At 34.1% G+C, this 16,091-nt stretch overlaps 1 protein-coding gene across 3 annotated transcripts in view; it reads right to left on the bottom strand.

Annotated features, from left to right (window-relative positions):
- ZFYVE9 (zinc finger FYVE-type containing 9) overlaps nt 1-16,091 on the bottom strand; it is an 87,812-nt gene that overhangs the window by 26,395 nt on the left and 45,326 nt on the right. For 2 of the 3 annotated variants that reach the window (XM_081145197.1, XM_081145198.1), the window contains 6 exons: nt 13,950-14,049; nt 11,371-11,547; nt 9,582-9,751; nt 6,719-6,839; nt 3,235-3,357; nt 1,154-1,309 (listed from right to left, as the gene is read on the bottom strand). In XM_081145197.1, coding sequence (XP_081001323.1) covers nt 1,154-1,309; nt 3,235-3,357; nt 6,719-6,839; nt 9,582-9,751; nt 11,371-11,547; nt 13,950-14,049 — 847 coding nt within the window. The remainder of the gene's footprint in view (nt 1-1,153; nt 1,310-3,234; nt 3,358-6,718; nt 6,840-9,581; nt 9,752-11,370; nt 11,548-13,949; nt 14,050-16,091) is intronic. The other variant, XM_081145199.1, reaches the window with a different exon arrangement.

Below are 16,091 nucleotides of genomic sequence, written 5' to 3'. Positions count from 1 at the left end.
TCCTTGTTAGTATTTTCTCAAGAGTTCCACTCACAGCTTTAGTCCCTTCACAATGGCCTGTCTTATTCACAACCACAGTTTCAACTATCACATAAACACTCGGGCTCCCAAGCCTGTATTTTAGCCCAGACCTACCTCCTGAGGTCATACCCATATATTCATCTTCCATTTACATATCACCATCTGTTGTCATTATTTCAAATTCAAAGCAAGGAACAAAGACCTCAGCTGCCAAATTTGCTCTTCTTCTGTTTACTATCTCAATGAGTAAGAACAGCATCCTCTCAGGTGCCCAAGCCAAAGCTCTGAAGTCAGCTTCGACTTGTTCCCTCACCCCTCGCATCCAATCAGTTATCAAATCCTACTGACCTGAAGCACCACTGTCTTGTATCTCTTCAACACTTTATTGCCATTGCCATTACTTAACTTAAACCCTGATAATTTCTTGAATTCCTACCACAGTTTTTTAAAAAAATCCATTTTAAAATAACGAGTATGGTGAGAATGGGAAGAATGTAGAGAAAAGGGAACCCTTGTACACTGTTGGTGGGAATGTAAATTGGTACAGCCACTATGGAAAACAGTATGGAGGTTCCTCAAAAATTAAAAATATGAGTACTATATAATCCTGCAATTTCTTTTTCATCTTTTAATAGTATGTCTTCATATCAGTATCTCTAGTCTTCTCCAATTTGTAATAGCTATGCATTTACTTTTACATTGTTACAGTAAATAATATTTACAATTTATTTTGAAACCATAATAAAGATATCCATGCTTGGTTCTTGAAACTTGAAAATTAAATGTAGAGTATTTACATTATGATTATATAAATATTGTTAACTGAAGAAAGTAGTAGTAAGTTATGATTATGCTTCCTTCTACTGGGTACCTAAACTACTCAAAGAAAAATATTCCTACATCAAGCTCAATGGATTCTCTTACAACTTTTGATTCTAGCCTTTGTAAAATAACAACCACACCAGGTAAAGTACCAACATTTATAATTTTCTTAAACCACGTCAAATTCTAACTTGCCACCAATATCAACATCCAACACCAGGCTTCCAAATTTAAGACTATTATTTCACATCTGTGCCTAAAAATCTTATCATCTATAAAGGGTGCAGATTAAATCATAAAGTATTCCCACCTGCCAGAGCATCCCGATAAAGCTGCACAAAATGATTAAAGATATCCTTAGGCAGACACTTTTCATCCGGCAGACACTGTAGAAGAATGACGATCTCCGACTGACCCACCGCATGCATTCCCTTGGTCGTGAAACACCAACACTTCCTGTTCACATCTATAGATGGAATAAAAGTATAACTTAAAGACATTCCTCTCAATTCTTACCCTTAAAAAATGAACAGAAATCTATGTTATAATACAGCAAAGAATAAAATAGATCATACTGTCTATATAATTCAACCTGTGAATTGCACTGCATTGAGCCAAAAAACTATTGTAGAACATAAAATATACCAATGCCTCTGGCTCTAGGCAAATCCTTAGAAAACAACTACAAGGGAAGTAAAAAAATAGTGAAAGAAATACACTGAAAACTTCTAATTGCTATTATTAGAAGGTGTAATTATCAAAAGAAAATTTCTTTAAAAATAAAATAAAATGAAACTACATATCCTTGGCTATAATGATTAAAAAATATATTTCCCCATCTTTATTTAAAAAAACACAAAAAACACTTCAACAAGGGAAATAATTACTTATGTAAGACCAAAAACAACAATAAAAGCCAAATATTACAGCTTTGAATTCAGGTTGTGGCCTAAAAAAAATATTTTTTATATATATACATTAATCTGTGACCAAAAGAGTCTAGCTATTTTAATTATAGTCCTTTGTGGGAGAAAATTCTAAATAATCAACACCATGACTTTACTTGGCTTCATGCTGTAAAAAGTGGTGAAAAGGATGGCTTTTCTGGATTACTTACTTCTACTTCTTCACTATAAGGCTCTGTAGAGTCCTAATAGCATAAGCCGTATGTAGTTAAAAATGTAGTTTAAAATACTGTTCAATCCTTGACACTTTTATCATTTGTACTCCAACACAGGGGGATCCCCAAAGGAACTGAAAAAGGATTCTAATAAAACTGTAAGTACCACAATATAAATCAAAGCTAATAAGAGATCCCTTCTTTCACTTTGGCAATTGTCACATTATATACCTAAACAGATGGTGTGCATTTTGAGAGTTCTTGGTTAGCTCTTTTTTAAGTGTAACTCATAAACTAGGTATGATAAATTGAAATTTTGAGCAAATTATTATTTTTTATTTTTTAATTTAATTTATTGGGGTGACTCTGGTTAAGAAAACTATATAGTTTCAGGGGTATGATTCTATAAGACATCATCTGTATATTATATTGTGTGTTAACCACCCCAATGAGCAAATTATTTTAAAATTTCATCCTAGAAGGAAAGATTACAAGCATTAATAATATCTGGCCAAACATGTAAGAGTATGATTGGCAAGTCAACTAGAAATCCACATTTCATCAGTGTAGAACCTCTAAGGAAATAGATGTTTTTGGTTTCCAAGGTCAACTTAAAACACACAGTGGGAACGAGAGGACTGTTCTCCAGTGTTTCCTTCCTCTCTCCAAAACTGCGTCTATTAATATTCATCCAGGATAAATGTGTTCTCTATTTGCCAATACCATTCTAGAATCAAGATTTTAAGTTACTGGCTTCTCTCTCATTCTGATGACCGAGAAGGCACCAAGAACTGGGAAGTTTCTTCTGAATCTTAAGATGTACTGAAATTTCACTAAGTGTTAGCTAACTAACACTTCTCCCAAACAAGGTTTTGCACCAATGTTAAGGTTTCTGATATTTAAATCCAGCATGTAAATTGTTTGACCCTCCTGAATAATTTATTCACCACTGGTTATCTGGTGGTAAGTTGTAACATAACGTATCCATCTCAGGTAGAACCTAACTCAGATCAGTTCAAGTTTTCATTGGTTTTCCTTCACAGAGAATTCACCTATCTCATGCCTATGACTAAAAGCAAGAGTTTCTGTTAGTCCCACAATTGCCCTCTGGGATATATTAGTTTATACAAACCAACTTCTTTAGTAACCAGTTTTCAATAATACGTGGCTCTATATAAAAATACTTGTGTGTAATAAATTTGAAAAGCTTTACTTATCTATGAGTTAGTAAAGTATCTCATTTTTATTTTGAAAACAAATTTCTAACTTACAATTTACAATTTTAACCATGGACAACAAATTTGCATTTAAAACAAATACAAGTGGGTCAGGACCACCATCCTCCAACTGTTGCATTACTGAAATCTGTGATGGTTTTTCTTCCACAGCATAATCTGTAAAGGGAGAAAACAATGTTAAGAGATTGGTTAAAAGGACAAATGGATAGAAATCTGATGAAGGAACAGGATGATTATGCACAGGAAAGACAGCATTTGATTTATAGATAGGGTGAATATAGGTTTGTGCCTGCTACCTCTGTATCATGTTACCAGTACCCCCTTTCACTCTCAAGAGTGACCCAGTCCAGTTTGGATGACAACATGGTTATGCTACATAGAGACTTCTCCACAAAATGATTTGTGCCAAATCTAAAGACAACCCTTTCATTTAACAAAAATTCTCCAACAATCATAAGAGTTTCACATATTACACGTTCCAAGACCAACATTTAAAATAATCCATGATATATAAGAAAGTAATAATATACTGTTACTTCTAAAAAAGATGCATAGGGATTGAGGTAGAGGGTAATTCTACTTTTTATTCTATATCCTTTTATATAGTTTGAGATTTCTTTACCATTAAAAAATTAAACTTTAAAAAATGCACCCAGAAAAAAACTAAAAACTAAAAGTATCTTAAGTGACTTGTTTCATGAAAGAATTCCTCTATGTAAAAGTCAAGACTTCAGTACATATATCACCAAAATCACCAGTAAATCACACATCAGATACTGAACACGAAAACAAGTTAATATGTGAGGCTCTGAACAGAACCCTTACCATTTAATCTCTGTAAGCACAGTACTGTGTCTTATTTAGCCACCCCATTTTGAATGATGGTAGTCCTCTCAGCTTGAAGTCAAAATCATGGGTAATAACAATTGTAGAATATAAAGACAGGGGAAAGAAACTGAAAACTGCAGTTGGTTTGACTGGTCTTATATAAACTACATCATTAAGGGACAGCCAGGTAGAAAAAAATAACACCATTTCCCAATGATCAAGAGAAACCAAAAAACTGTTTTTTGGCTGTATGGGAAATGTCTACCCTATCAATGAAAATACTTATTAGAAAGAGAAATACCAAGTGAATTAAAAAAAAAAAAGAAAACAATTTTATGAAGTTATTTCACCAGAATACAACATTGCAAAATTGTGGTGAAGAGAGAGTAATGTGGTTTAAGTAAGCAACTATTAGATAACTAGTTGTGGTTTCTTGGTAGGAGAGGTTTTGGCAATTAGAGTTAAAGGATGTGACTTTTAATGAAAATGTAATCTTATTTATTTTAACAACAGAGTAGGCCAATACAATTTCTTATTAATCTAAGATTTATTAAAATAACTTATTAAAAGAATTTATTAAAATTTGAAACCTTAGTAATTTTACTAACAAAAAAGGTAATTTTTAGGGTTTCCTGCCTATTAAAGGAGCATAGGCATTACAGAAGCAAAAGAATGCTTAACTTTCTGTGAAAGTTCACTGTTGAACTATGAGAACACAGCTGGATTTGACTGTATGATACATTCAGCCAACACTGCTGAGAGCCTCCTATAGGCCCAGCACCGTGGCGGCAGCAGAAGACACGAACATAAATTAAGGCTGACGGAATTCATGATCTAAGTGAAAGAATCAGACCTATAAAATATGTAAATTACAAGGAGAAAGTGTTACTATAGGAACAGTCTATAAGAATATCTGTTAGAACAGAGATGAGGATGCAAAACACTTCCGCTAACCTGGATTTTGAAAGGCTGAGGAATTCTTCAGGGAGTCTATAGGTATGGAAGGGTATTCCAGGCAAGAAAGGAAAATATTAATTACATGCCTACTTTGTACCAGACTCTTTTCTTGCTAAGTACTTTCAGGTATGAAATCTGATTTAATATTCATGACTTTTTTTTTTTTAATATATCTTTATTGATTTCAGAGAGAGGAAAGGAGAGGGATAGAGAGATAGAAGCATCAATGATGAGAGAGTCATTGATGGGCCGACTCCTGCACGCCCCCGACTGGGGATCAAGCCCGCAACCCGGGCATGTGCCCTGATGGGGAAACGAACCCTGATGGCCTGGATCCTAGGTTGACGCTCAACTGCTGAGCCACTCCCATCCGGGCAATATTCATGACTCTTAAGTTGGTGTAGTTACCTAATTTTTTTTTAAAGACTAGGAAAAAGACTCAGAGAGGATAAATGATTTGGCCACTGGATCACACAGCTACAGTGTAATAGTACTGAGAGTAAAGCTCCAGTTTGTCTAGTTCAGAAGTCCGTTCTCTTTCCGCTCTTCCACAGCAGAAGAAAAGGCATGCAAGCATGAACAGTGAATACTGAGCCCTGGCTGGTGTTGCTCAGTGGCTGGAGCACTGGCCCAAGTACCAAAGGGCCATGAGTTTGATTCCCGGTCAAGGGCAGGTATCTGGGTTGCAGGTTCGATACCTGGCCCTGGTCGGGTGCTTATGGGAGGCAATCAGTTGATATGTCTCTCACATCAATGTGTGTGTCTCTCTCTTTCTCTCTCCTTCCCCTCCCTCCCTCCTTTTTAAAAAATCAATGGAAAAAATATCCTTAGGTGAGGATTAACAAAAAAGAAAAAAAAAGAAAAGTGAATATTCAAGAAACAGTAAATAAACTGTAAAATGCATGTGAAGTACTGAGGTAGTGACTGGAAATAAAGTTAGAAAAGTAAGCTGAGATAAAGTTATAGGGAGCACCGTATGCTAAGGTAAGTAAGTATACTGAAGGCACTGAAAATCCATCAACTGTTTCTAAGCAATAGCAATATATGATAATATCTATGTTTAAAAAGATAACTGGCAACAACGTGGAAGATAAAATAAAGGATAGAAAGAGTGAAGGCAAGAAGATGAGGTAAAAGAGTAGGGAAAAACTGAGGAGAGATTACTGATAAAACATTTTTTGAAAATGTACTAATTGGATGCTGATCTGGAAATATCGACAAGAAAGTTTCACATAAAGAGAAGCATTCTTTAAATTGGGTAATAATTTTACTTCTCATCAAGACTTGCTAAAAATATTTTTAACAATAAAACTGTTATTTAAGTTCAGTACCCTCTATTTATTATATGTACATTTCTGAATGTATATTATACTTCAAAACAAAAAGTTAAATTAATGCACTGACTGTATCAGGTGGGCCAATCCTAGAACCACTTCAGAGTATTATGTGCTTTAAAATATAAAAAAATAACAACTGCCAATCAATTACATTTATACTATAACTTTAAATATTATATCCTTCCAATAAATGAAATAACATAATAATATAAAAGCATAAATATCTACTGTGAAACAACCAGCAACAGCAACAATTATTTTCATGGTACTAAGTAGTTACCTTTTTTGTTAGAGGAGAGAAGGGTGGTTATCACTCAAATCCTATCTCTTTCCCTTAATTAGAAGGCAATATTTGGCATATACAACTCCCTGTTTAAATATATAAGTACACAAACCTCCTTTTACACCAGTGGAGATGAGAATGGGAGGAAGGCCATCTTCAGGAATAAGGTTCATTGCACTCCCAACAGGACTTCCAACCTGAGTTATGCTTCCGGAGAACACAGAAGTATCTGTCTAGGAAAGCAAATGAGCAAAGTGAGCATTATAGAGAGGTTCAAGACTTTGGCAGAACATAGTCAAGAATATAAATGGGAATTTAAGTGAAAATTTGGAATTCATACTTTTTTTCATACTCATTAATCTGTGGTTTCCTAAAGGACTGGGCTTATACTATGAAAATGTTTCCAATTATAAGTTTCTCCCTTTGGCATCATCAAATCATAGTAATGAGAAAAGAGGCATTATATCCTTGAAGAGGCAAAGCTTCCTTTACCCAGATTTCTTTTGTCATAAAATATATATATATTTTAAAATTGCAGTGAGAACAAAAACAAATTTCAATATTATCTCACAATTTCTGAACTTTTAATATATTTAGGTATACTTAAAGTCTCATTTATACTGCTTTGTCAAATTAACTTTGAGAACAGTGGTGATGGTTGTACAACAATATGAAAGTACTTAATGCCATGGATTGTGCACTTAAAAATGGTTAAGATTATAAACTTTATGTTATATATATTTTACCATAATAAAAAAAGAAAAAAATTAACTTTGATAAAATACAGAGATTAAAATAGGTCATTATTTTCATTTACTATGCAATGAAATAAAACTTCAAGGTCATTTTTCTTTGCATTAATATAATCATGCCATATTAATAAAGTATACTGCTGCAAAACATATTTTGTGGGGGGTTAAATCCACTTAATTCACAACTTAATAGACTATACTCAAAGATCTATTAAAATCACACTATCCTCTCCATATTTTCTCCATCATTTAAGAAAAAGTTTTTAAAAAGTTTTTTAAAGAGGATTTTAAAACTACTTTTTAACATGCATAACAATGTTTATAGCAGATTTTATTCAATTCATAATAACCAAAGGCTGAAAATAATCCAAATATCCATTAACAAGAAAATAAATTGGGATATATCCAAATGATGGATAAATAATTTAAGTAAAAAATAATATTAATAATAATATTAAATAAATATTAACTTTTGATACATATAATATGGATAAATCTCATAAATATTAGTTTGAGTTTAATAGGCTAGACACAATGTTTGAGTTTAATAAGCCAGACACAATAAGCTATATACATGTTTCCATTTATATGGAATTCAAGAACAGGTCAAAAGAATTCATGGTGATACAAGTTAGAATAATGGTTACCTCAGGGAAAAGATGTAAAAGAAATTTAATAGAAAGGGGTACTGACAAAAAAAGGGCATGAGGGAAACTTCTAGAGTGATGAAAATATTTTATATATGTTTTATATCTTTACCTGAGTGGTGGTTATGTGTGTGTGTGGGGGGGGGGGGGATATGTGTGTATCAAGTTGTTTCCCAAAGGTTAATTACCCTATAATTTAGTGGGTTTTTGCTAAAATTTTGCAGTGTTCTTAGTACATCATCACACGAGAGGAAATTTGGAAAATTTTATTGGCAAACCAATATAAACTGATTTCAAGGCACAGTACAGGAAATAAAGTAATCTATTTTAACTCATTATTTAATGATGCATAAATCCACCTTTAATATCATAAGAAGTGGCCATCTGGCCTCTACTTAAATACTATCTGTGAAAAGGAATTTATTTCATTTATTGAGCACCTATTAACTGCCAGGCACTCTACTAGGTCATAAAGGTGAGAAAACTATATTCCAGTCTGACCTTAAAGAATTTGTTTTCCCTTGTTTTACCAGATAAATATTAAAATAGTGTGCTAACAATGTGAGAGCACAGAAATAAAGTAACTTGGTTTAGTTTATTCTGAACTGAGTTCAATCTTGTATTCCTATAACATTCATTCACTAGAGCTTCCTCATTCACTCCAAAAAAATTTTCTGTTAACCAGAGCAACTGGGCAAGAAAAACAACAACAAAGGCATCCAAATTAGGAAGGAAGAAGTAAAACTACCACTATTTGCAGATGGCATGATTCTATATAGAGAAAACAATAAAGATTCCACCAAAAAACTATTAGAAATTAAAAAAAACAAACCTATATTTTAAGAACCTATCATATAATTTAAAAGATGTAAAAAAATTTAATAGAAAACAAAAAGTCATCTCTGTATAAACATTATAACATCAATTATAGTTATAATTGATTCTGGCAAGAATTGTCAAAGGACCGTAAAATCATTTGTGGAAAGATTGCTGGGGGAATAGGACACTCACTGTCTCCAAGTATCACCCCTCACGTTACTTATTAACTGCAAAGAGGAAAAGCTTCTTTTGCAATGGAGAAACACAGGAGACATCAATTTAACCAATTATCAAACTGATACTTCTTGATATGTTCCACTAAGAAATGATTATCACTTATGTAGTAATATTCTTGCCAAAAATGGCTCTTTCTCACCATGGCACTCGAGAGAGGCCACCACAGAACCTGGGGAACATGGTTTGAAAACCAATGTATCAAGGAGCCAGGATTCCCTCTAGCACGACCTCTAGCTACAGGGGTAACCTGAGCTCACCTGAGAACAACCTTCATAAGAAACTTTCTCCTCAAAAAACTTCCAAATATAGAACAAACAAGAACTGATTTTGCCACATATACTTTTACCCCTATACACGCACACATGTATGCACATACACATATGCACATATGCACTAAACTGTATCTAAACCTATAGGATTCCACAGAAAGGTCACTCAACTTAGAAAAAAGCAAGGCAGAGGCAGCACATGCTAAGTAAAGTTAAATACTCACTTTTAGTTGCCATTTTGTTTTTCTTACCTCTGCTGGTAGAGGACTGGTAGTTACTGGCTTGACTGGGTCATGTGACACAGCCAGGGCTCCTGCAGAAGAAGTTCCATTCATTGTTAATTTGGCTGCATCAGCAACTTCTCCATTAGGCAAGATCCCATCAGCAAACCAAACTCGCCTCTGCTCTCTGGGCTGAGCCACTTAAGGAGCCAGAAAAATAAAACAGGCATCAATGTGACATCGGTAGGGTTTCTAACATCAAAGAGAAGGCCACCAATTCCAGATGTACAAAAAAAAAATCACTATTTAACATCTTATAACTAGAAATATCAGAACTGTAACTGTGTGTAAAAGTGGTTATAAATTAATAAAATACATATTTAAATATAGTTCTATAACTTATATGTAAAGATTTAAAACATTTTGGTTTAAAATATTAAGAATTCTTAAATACACCTATGATTATATCACATACTCTGTCCCATGTCACTAAAAAAGAAACCAAAGAAGGTGTTTTAAGTGCCTAGGAAATAAATTAATAGTAGGGAAAAAATATCTAGCAGTAGACACCCACATCTCCTAAAAATATGAGGTTCTACAGGAAATAAATATTTGGAAAAGTGCTATGGTATTTTTAAAGGGCAAAAGATGCCCTGAAGAATGCTGAAGAATTATGAATTAATAAAGGAAGAATTGGCATAGACATGTAAGAACTGGGAAGCAAACTGACCAGATCTTTGCCTAAAGTGTAACTGAAGAAGAAAAAGACTGATCTGGCAGTGCAAAAGTAGTTGGTATTTTAGTAAAAGGACAGGGAAAAGCTGGAAACCTGAATCCGATGAAATAATATTTTTAAATCCAGTTTTAGAAATCAATTCAAACAACCAAAACAAAGAGAGACTAAGAAAGAACAACAAAAACAACAAATGAAGTAAAGAGAATAAAGATTTTAAGAAAGCAAGCCTGAACTCATAAAAATACAAAGAGTATCACTACGGGATGATCTGAAGAAAGGAGAAAATGGGGAAGAGTATGATAACATCAGTAGAAGTCTGATCTTCAAAAGGGGAGGAGGGCTATTAAGCAAGGGGAAGGGAATATTACTAGACAAAAAGACATAAAATTAATGAAAGAAGATTGATATTCATTATCAAGGAATACTTCCTAACAAGATCATTTTAAGGAAATATATAATTGTTACTTTTACTGATAATCCCCTGAACTTACAAAATGCCTTTCATCTGACAATATCATAGTCATAAAGATATAATTAAAATAAGTTGAGCCTACAATTTTCTACTTATCATATGATATAATCAGAATTAAAGTTCTGGATTTTATAAAGACCTATGGACCTAACATAATATTTTCATATTTTTATATGAATAGATTAAAAAAGAAAAGAAAAAATGGCCCTGTATATGCCAAAAAGCGATGGGCTGGTCAGAAGGAAGAACTCTCATTTTCATCACTTAGTGAACTCCTACAAAGAACATTAAAGTAGGCATGAGGTTAGGATTTTACAGGCAGACTTCAAAATCTGCATCTCTTTTCAAGTATAAGCAGTGTAATTACTCCATTCTAAAACTGGAGAGAATACTGGCATATTTTTAGAGGTGCCTCCAAAATACCAGGCAACCCTATTCTTTACTTGCCCAGAAATAGTCTAACACATTTCTCACCTTGTTCTTCCACTTTAATAATCATCCAAAGGGACTTATCCGTAGTGTTTTAAAGACTTGTGCTGTAAAATCACATCAGCACCTTTTCAGAGGAACTTGGTGAGGAAAAAGAGAGAGAATAGCACATGATCCCCTACCTTCTGCTCCAGGGTGCTTTAAAACTCCCACAGGTACCATCACAGTGGGAGGTGGAGAGCTCAGGGCTCCTGAGGCCTGAGCTTGCTGCAAGGGAGGGATAGTAGAACAGTATTCAGCAGGATTGTTAGGGTTAGGGCTCTGGCTTGAGGCACTCATCATGTTCTCCCAGGCTTGAGCTAAAGCAAATACAGACACAATCAATGTGAATGGATTGCAAAATATGGACATCAAGACCTCCACAATATTGGGTAAATAATGTAGCTCCTCCTCATTAATACTAATAGTATGTCTCTCTTCCAGTTGGTGAAGTAGTATTAAGGAGATATGTAGTTTTATTCAATAAAGGAGACCACTTAGTTAAGTAAACTATTTGGAAGCAACAAATAAGAATTACAAGATACTTCTGATACAGACTGATAGGCCTGAGGTTAATGACTAGGCCCCTGGCTTCTTTAAAGGAAATCACACATTCCCTTAAGAGGGAGTGAAACAACATCAAACTTACTAAGGATCTGAACCTGGGATGGGATTTAGACATTTGGGGTGGAGTAGGGAGGTTTAATGTTCAATACATTTTATAAAGTTCCATCAAAAATCAGTATCAGGGGCTAAAATAGCATGACTCCATTGTATAATATTTTCTTTGTAATTTCGAGACTTTTAGGTTCTTCTCTTAGTTGAGGTAAAATCTCATTTGAAAAATTCTGAAGCCTAGAGCTCAGGAGAATGCAAGTCAACAGTTTTGTGAATTCTGCTTTTGTGCAATCATCACCCTGTGCAAAAGTATACAGCAAAAACAACCATTTCACATCTTTGGTGTGTCTCAAAAGCACAGGACCCATTTGAACATGAAATGTGCCAATATCATACAAGTGCTATCAAGCAATATAAATGCTCACAATGTGTTAAAATACTGTATAGTCTATAATTTAACTAAATACTGATATACCAGCTACTGTCTTTAAAGTAAATAGGATGAAAGATGCTACAGAAATGAAAGCTATCAAATTTTATATTCCAGGTTCAGGTAATATCACACGCCCAGGAATAGACACCACCCAATTTTTTTAACATCTTTTTAAAAATCTCATTCAACATCAAAGAATGATCCATAAGATTTTGAATATTTATTGCCTCCAAACTGCAGGATAAGGCTGGAAACAACAGCTATGTTCCTTTGAAAGCACAGGCAGAAAGAAGGGAAGAGAAAAGGAAAAAGGAGAGGGAACATTGAAAAGCATCAAATTAAATATTCAGTAAAAGACCAGGCTAAGCCATGCAAGAGGAAAGACACTGGAAAAACCAGGAAAAGTATATTATTTTAGGATCCCATTAAGGGTATCCTTGCTTAATAAAAAGTAAGTAGTTCATATGAATCCTCTGCCATTTCCTTCATCTTTAGCTTTGTCAAGTTAAAAAAAGCTATCAAGTTGAAAGACCTCATCAAATAAAAGAGGTATTGGGTACTATAATTAAGCAGGATGCTCTTAACTGTGGATATATGTCTGAAAATGAAAGCAGGAATAAAAATCACCAATTGATCAACAGAGTGAAATAACCACCATCTAAAAAATGACTTTTAAGAGTAAAGAGAATGAATACATATTTGATCTAAATTATAAGAATTCAGAAATGGGAGGAAATTGGGAAGCTCACAAAGATTAGAACAGATCAGATTAATTGACATGCAATAGGTTAATAAACCAGCAACAGGAAAACATCACTATGAGCAACGGAGACAGACAGAGCAAGAGAGGCCTAGAGCAGGTAAGTTTCAGCTTCCAGGTGGCACACTACCCTGGCACAGCCAGCAGTGGTAGCTAAGTTCAACCTTTTATGTCTGTTAGTAATTGTTCTGACAACTGTACGAAGATACAGCTAAAGAGAAAAATAGTAAAGCCTAATCAATTACATATCTCTTTACGAGAACACTCTGGTGGTTTTTAACTAAAATGCCTTGGATTCATTTCCAATCCTGCAAAAGAGGAGCACTGGATAAGCTATATTTACCTTCTTCTGGCCATATTTTTTTCTTTAACAAATAACTATATTTAAAATCATTATCCTTATAACAAATCCAAGTAGTATTAAGGAAATAACTGATAGAGAAATGCAACTTTCTATTTGATCCTAGATGCTAAAATATTTATTTTTAATAAGGTAAATGAAACAAGATGTTACTAAGAATATATTGTAAGTTATTAAGGTATTTCCTAGAAAGAGATAGCTTACTTTGAAAGGACAACTTCAGTCCAATTTTAATATTTCGTCATCTAAGTGGTCAATAGCTCCCTACCCCCATCCCAGTCCAACCATTTCACAGGAACATTAACAGCCACATAGCACCAGATTTCCACAAGAACTTTCATTCTTTCTGTAAAACTTACCTGACCTTAGCATTCATTCATTATATTAGGCACAGGAATTCTGAAATGCTAAAATATTTTCAAAACATGGGAATTTAGATCAATATTTTCAGTTAAAGTTATGACATTTCAGAAGCTAAACAACTTGTAGAGAAAGGCAGGAAATTCTCTTGTTCTCAATAACTGTGAATTCTACCTGTTTTAATACTTACCATTCATTAGCACTGAGTGGCAGATTACACATACTCTAGCTTCCTTTCTATCCATGTATAACAATTTACATTTCAGGCTACAGCAGGATGCACAGAAAACCTGCAGGAAAAAAGAACATACTAAATTTACTTAGGATCACAGTATAAAAGGAGTAAACCAGTATTGACCAACACTGACTGATAGGAAACCTTATTACTACAACACTAAAGACATCAAAGGAAAATGCAGTTGAGGAAGCTAGGCACAAGACCCAATTCAAAAGCAAGTGTGTGAGTTCACATGTCTGCCAGCAGTTAGGTAGACATGAAAAATAAAAATCTTAGCCAAGATCAGCAAATAAACAGCGGCAAGGAGGAGGCAGAGGGGGTCTGAGCTGTCCTTAGGCAAAATTCCTATACACAATATCAAATAACATAGGCATTTACAGATAGTTACACCTGCTATTTCTGTTTGGAAAGGTAAGATAGCAGGGTGAAATAAGCAAAGATTGAGAATTCTGGGTTTTAACTTCTGTTTTTTTACTACCCTTATGTATGGACTAATAATCATACCAACTGTTTCCACTAGCACCTTATTTCCACCTTCCAGGGTCGGCCCTTGATAATCTTACTTCTTTCTCCCTTCCACACCAGGCAACAAGAATCTCCTTAGCTCCCTGTGAAGATTTATTATTTTGAGAACTCATTAGTCAATATCAAAGAGAGCTTCATATAAGCAGAAAGCTGTTCCCAGTAGGGTAAATTCTACTAATCCAGTTTTTATGGCACAGATGTATCCTATATCTTACAAAGATGAACCAAGAAATGAAGTCATATAAAAGACAATGTGAGAGAGATCATCTTCTCTCTTTCTAGGTATTATTAATATGTCTAGCTACTATGATTACCAATTTATAGTTTTCAGAGGCTTTATATTTTCAAAGTAACTCCATGATGTAGGAAGAACAGGGGATATATTATTATTTTCTCTCAGAAGAAACTAAGTTTGGATGGTTAAATGATTTGCTCAAGTTCACAGCAAACTGCATCAATACTAGGCACTTTACACCTATAATCCCATTTGACCTTGAAAATTCTATAAAGACACTTATTTATAAATAAGAGAATTAAACAGACAAATGTTAAGTAACAATACTCATACAGCCAATAAGTTACATAAGTTTCCAAGGCTCTGTTCTTAACCACTATGTAACACTACTTAATACTAATTCACATATTTCATTTTAATTTGAGACTTCACTTCTCCCTCACGATGACCACATCCAGTCAGTCACTAGGTCCTGCTGATTTTCCCTCTTAAATAGTTCTCCTCAAATCCCATCTCTTTCTCTCCATCACTAATGCTGCTGCCTTTTTTCAGGCCTTTATTATCTGAAGCCTAGAAGATCATAATGATCTGCCCTTCTAATCTTCAGAAGTATCTTTCCAATACATCTTTCACACAAATATGAAATGACAGAATTTTCTAAAAAGTAAGTTCAATTATGTTAATATTCCTTAAATCCTTCAATAATCTTTCTAATCAGGAGGTAAAAACAAAAAGACATAATTTACTCATTTATTCCACAAATATTTGAGCCCTGACTATGTGCTGGGCACCACACTACTCCACTGGGTGTGGCAGTGAACAAACAGACATAGTCCCTGCCTTCATGGAATTAATGGTCTATGGAGGTTACAATCTAAAATCAAATATTCACACAAGTAAATATAAAACTACTTGCTTCAAAAAAGTGCACAGTAAAATAGATAATGTAATCTAGGCTTACCTAGATTGGCATGGTCAGAGAAGGTTTTATTTAGAAAATGACAGAGATAAAATCTGAAGTATAGGTAAAAGTTTTCTAAGCATAATATGGTACTAAGTGAAACAATAAGCAGGGGAAATGATATGTGCACAGGTTCCATTAGGAGAAGAAGCATGGCTCCATCAAGGAAGTAAAAACAAGCAAGAAGCCTGAGAGTTACGGCTGCATAGAATAAGAGAAGGCCATACCAAGCAAAGTTTCTACAGGTTGTATGAATAATTTTGGTCTTTTCATTACAGCAATGGGAAATCACTTAAATGTTTTAGTCAAAGACACAGACATGACTGTATCTGCATTGCTGCAATATAGGGAAAAAGATGGAGGGGAGCAAGAA

The sequence above is a fragment of the Miniopterus schreibersii genome (genome assembly GCF_964146895.1).
Source record: "Miniopterus schreibersii genome assembly, chromosome: 8".
NCBI classification, from domain to species: domain Eukaryota; kingdom Metazoa; phylum Chordata; class Mammalia; order Chiroptera; family Miniopteridae; genus Miniopterus; species Miniopterus schreibersii.
Note: the sequence above shows the minus strand (reverse complement) of the source record. Positions and strands in the feature narration are given on the sequence as shown.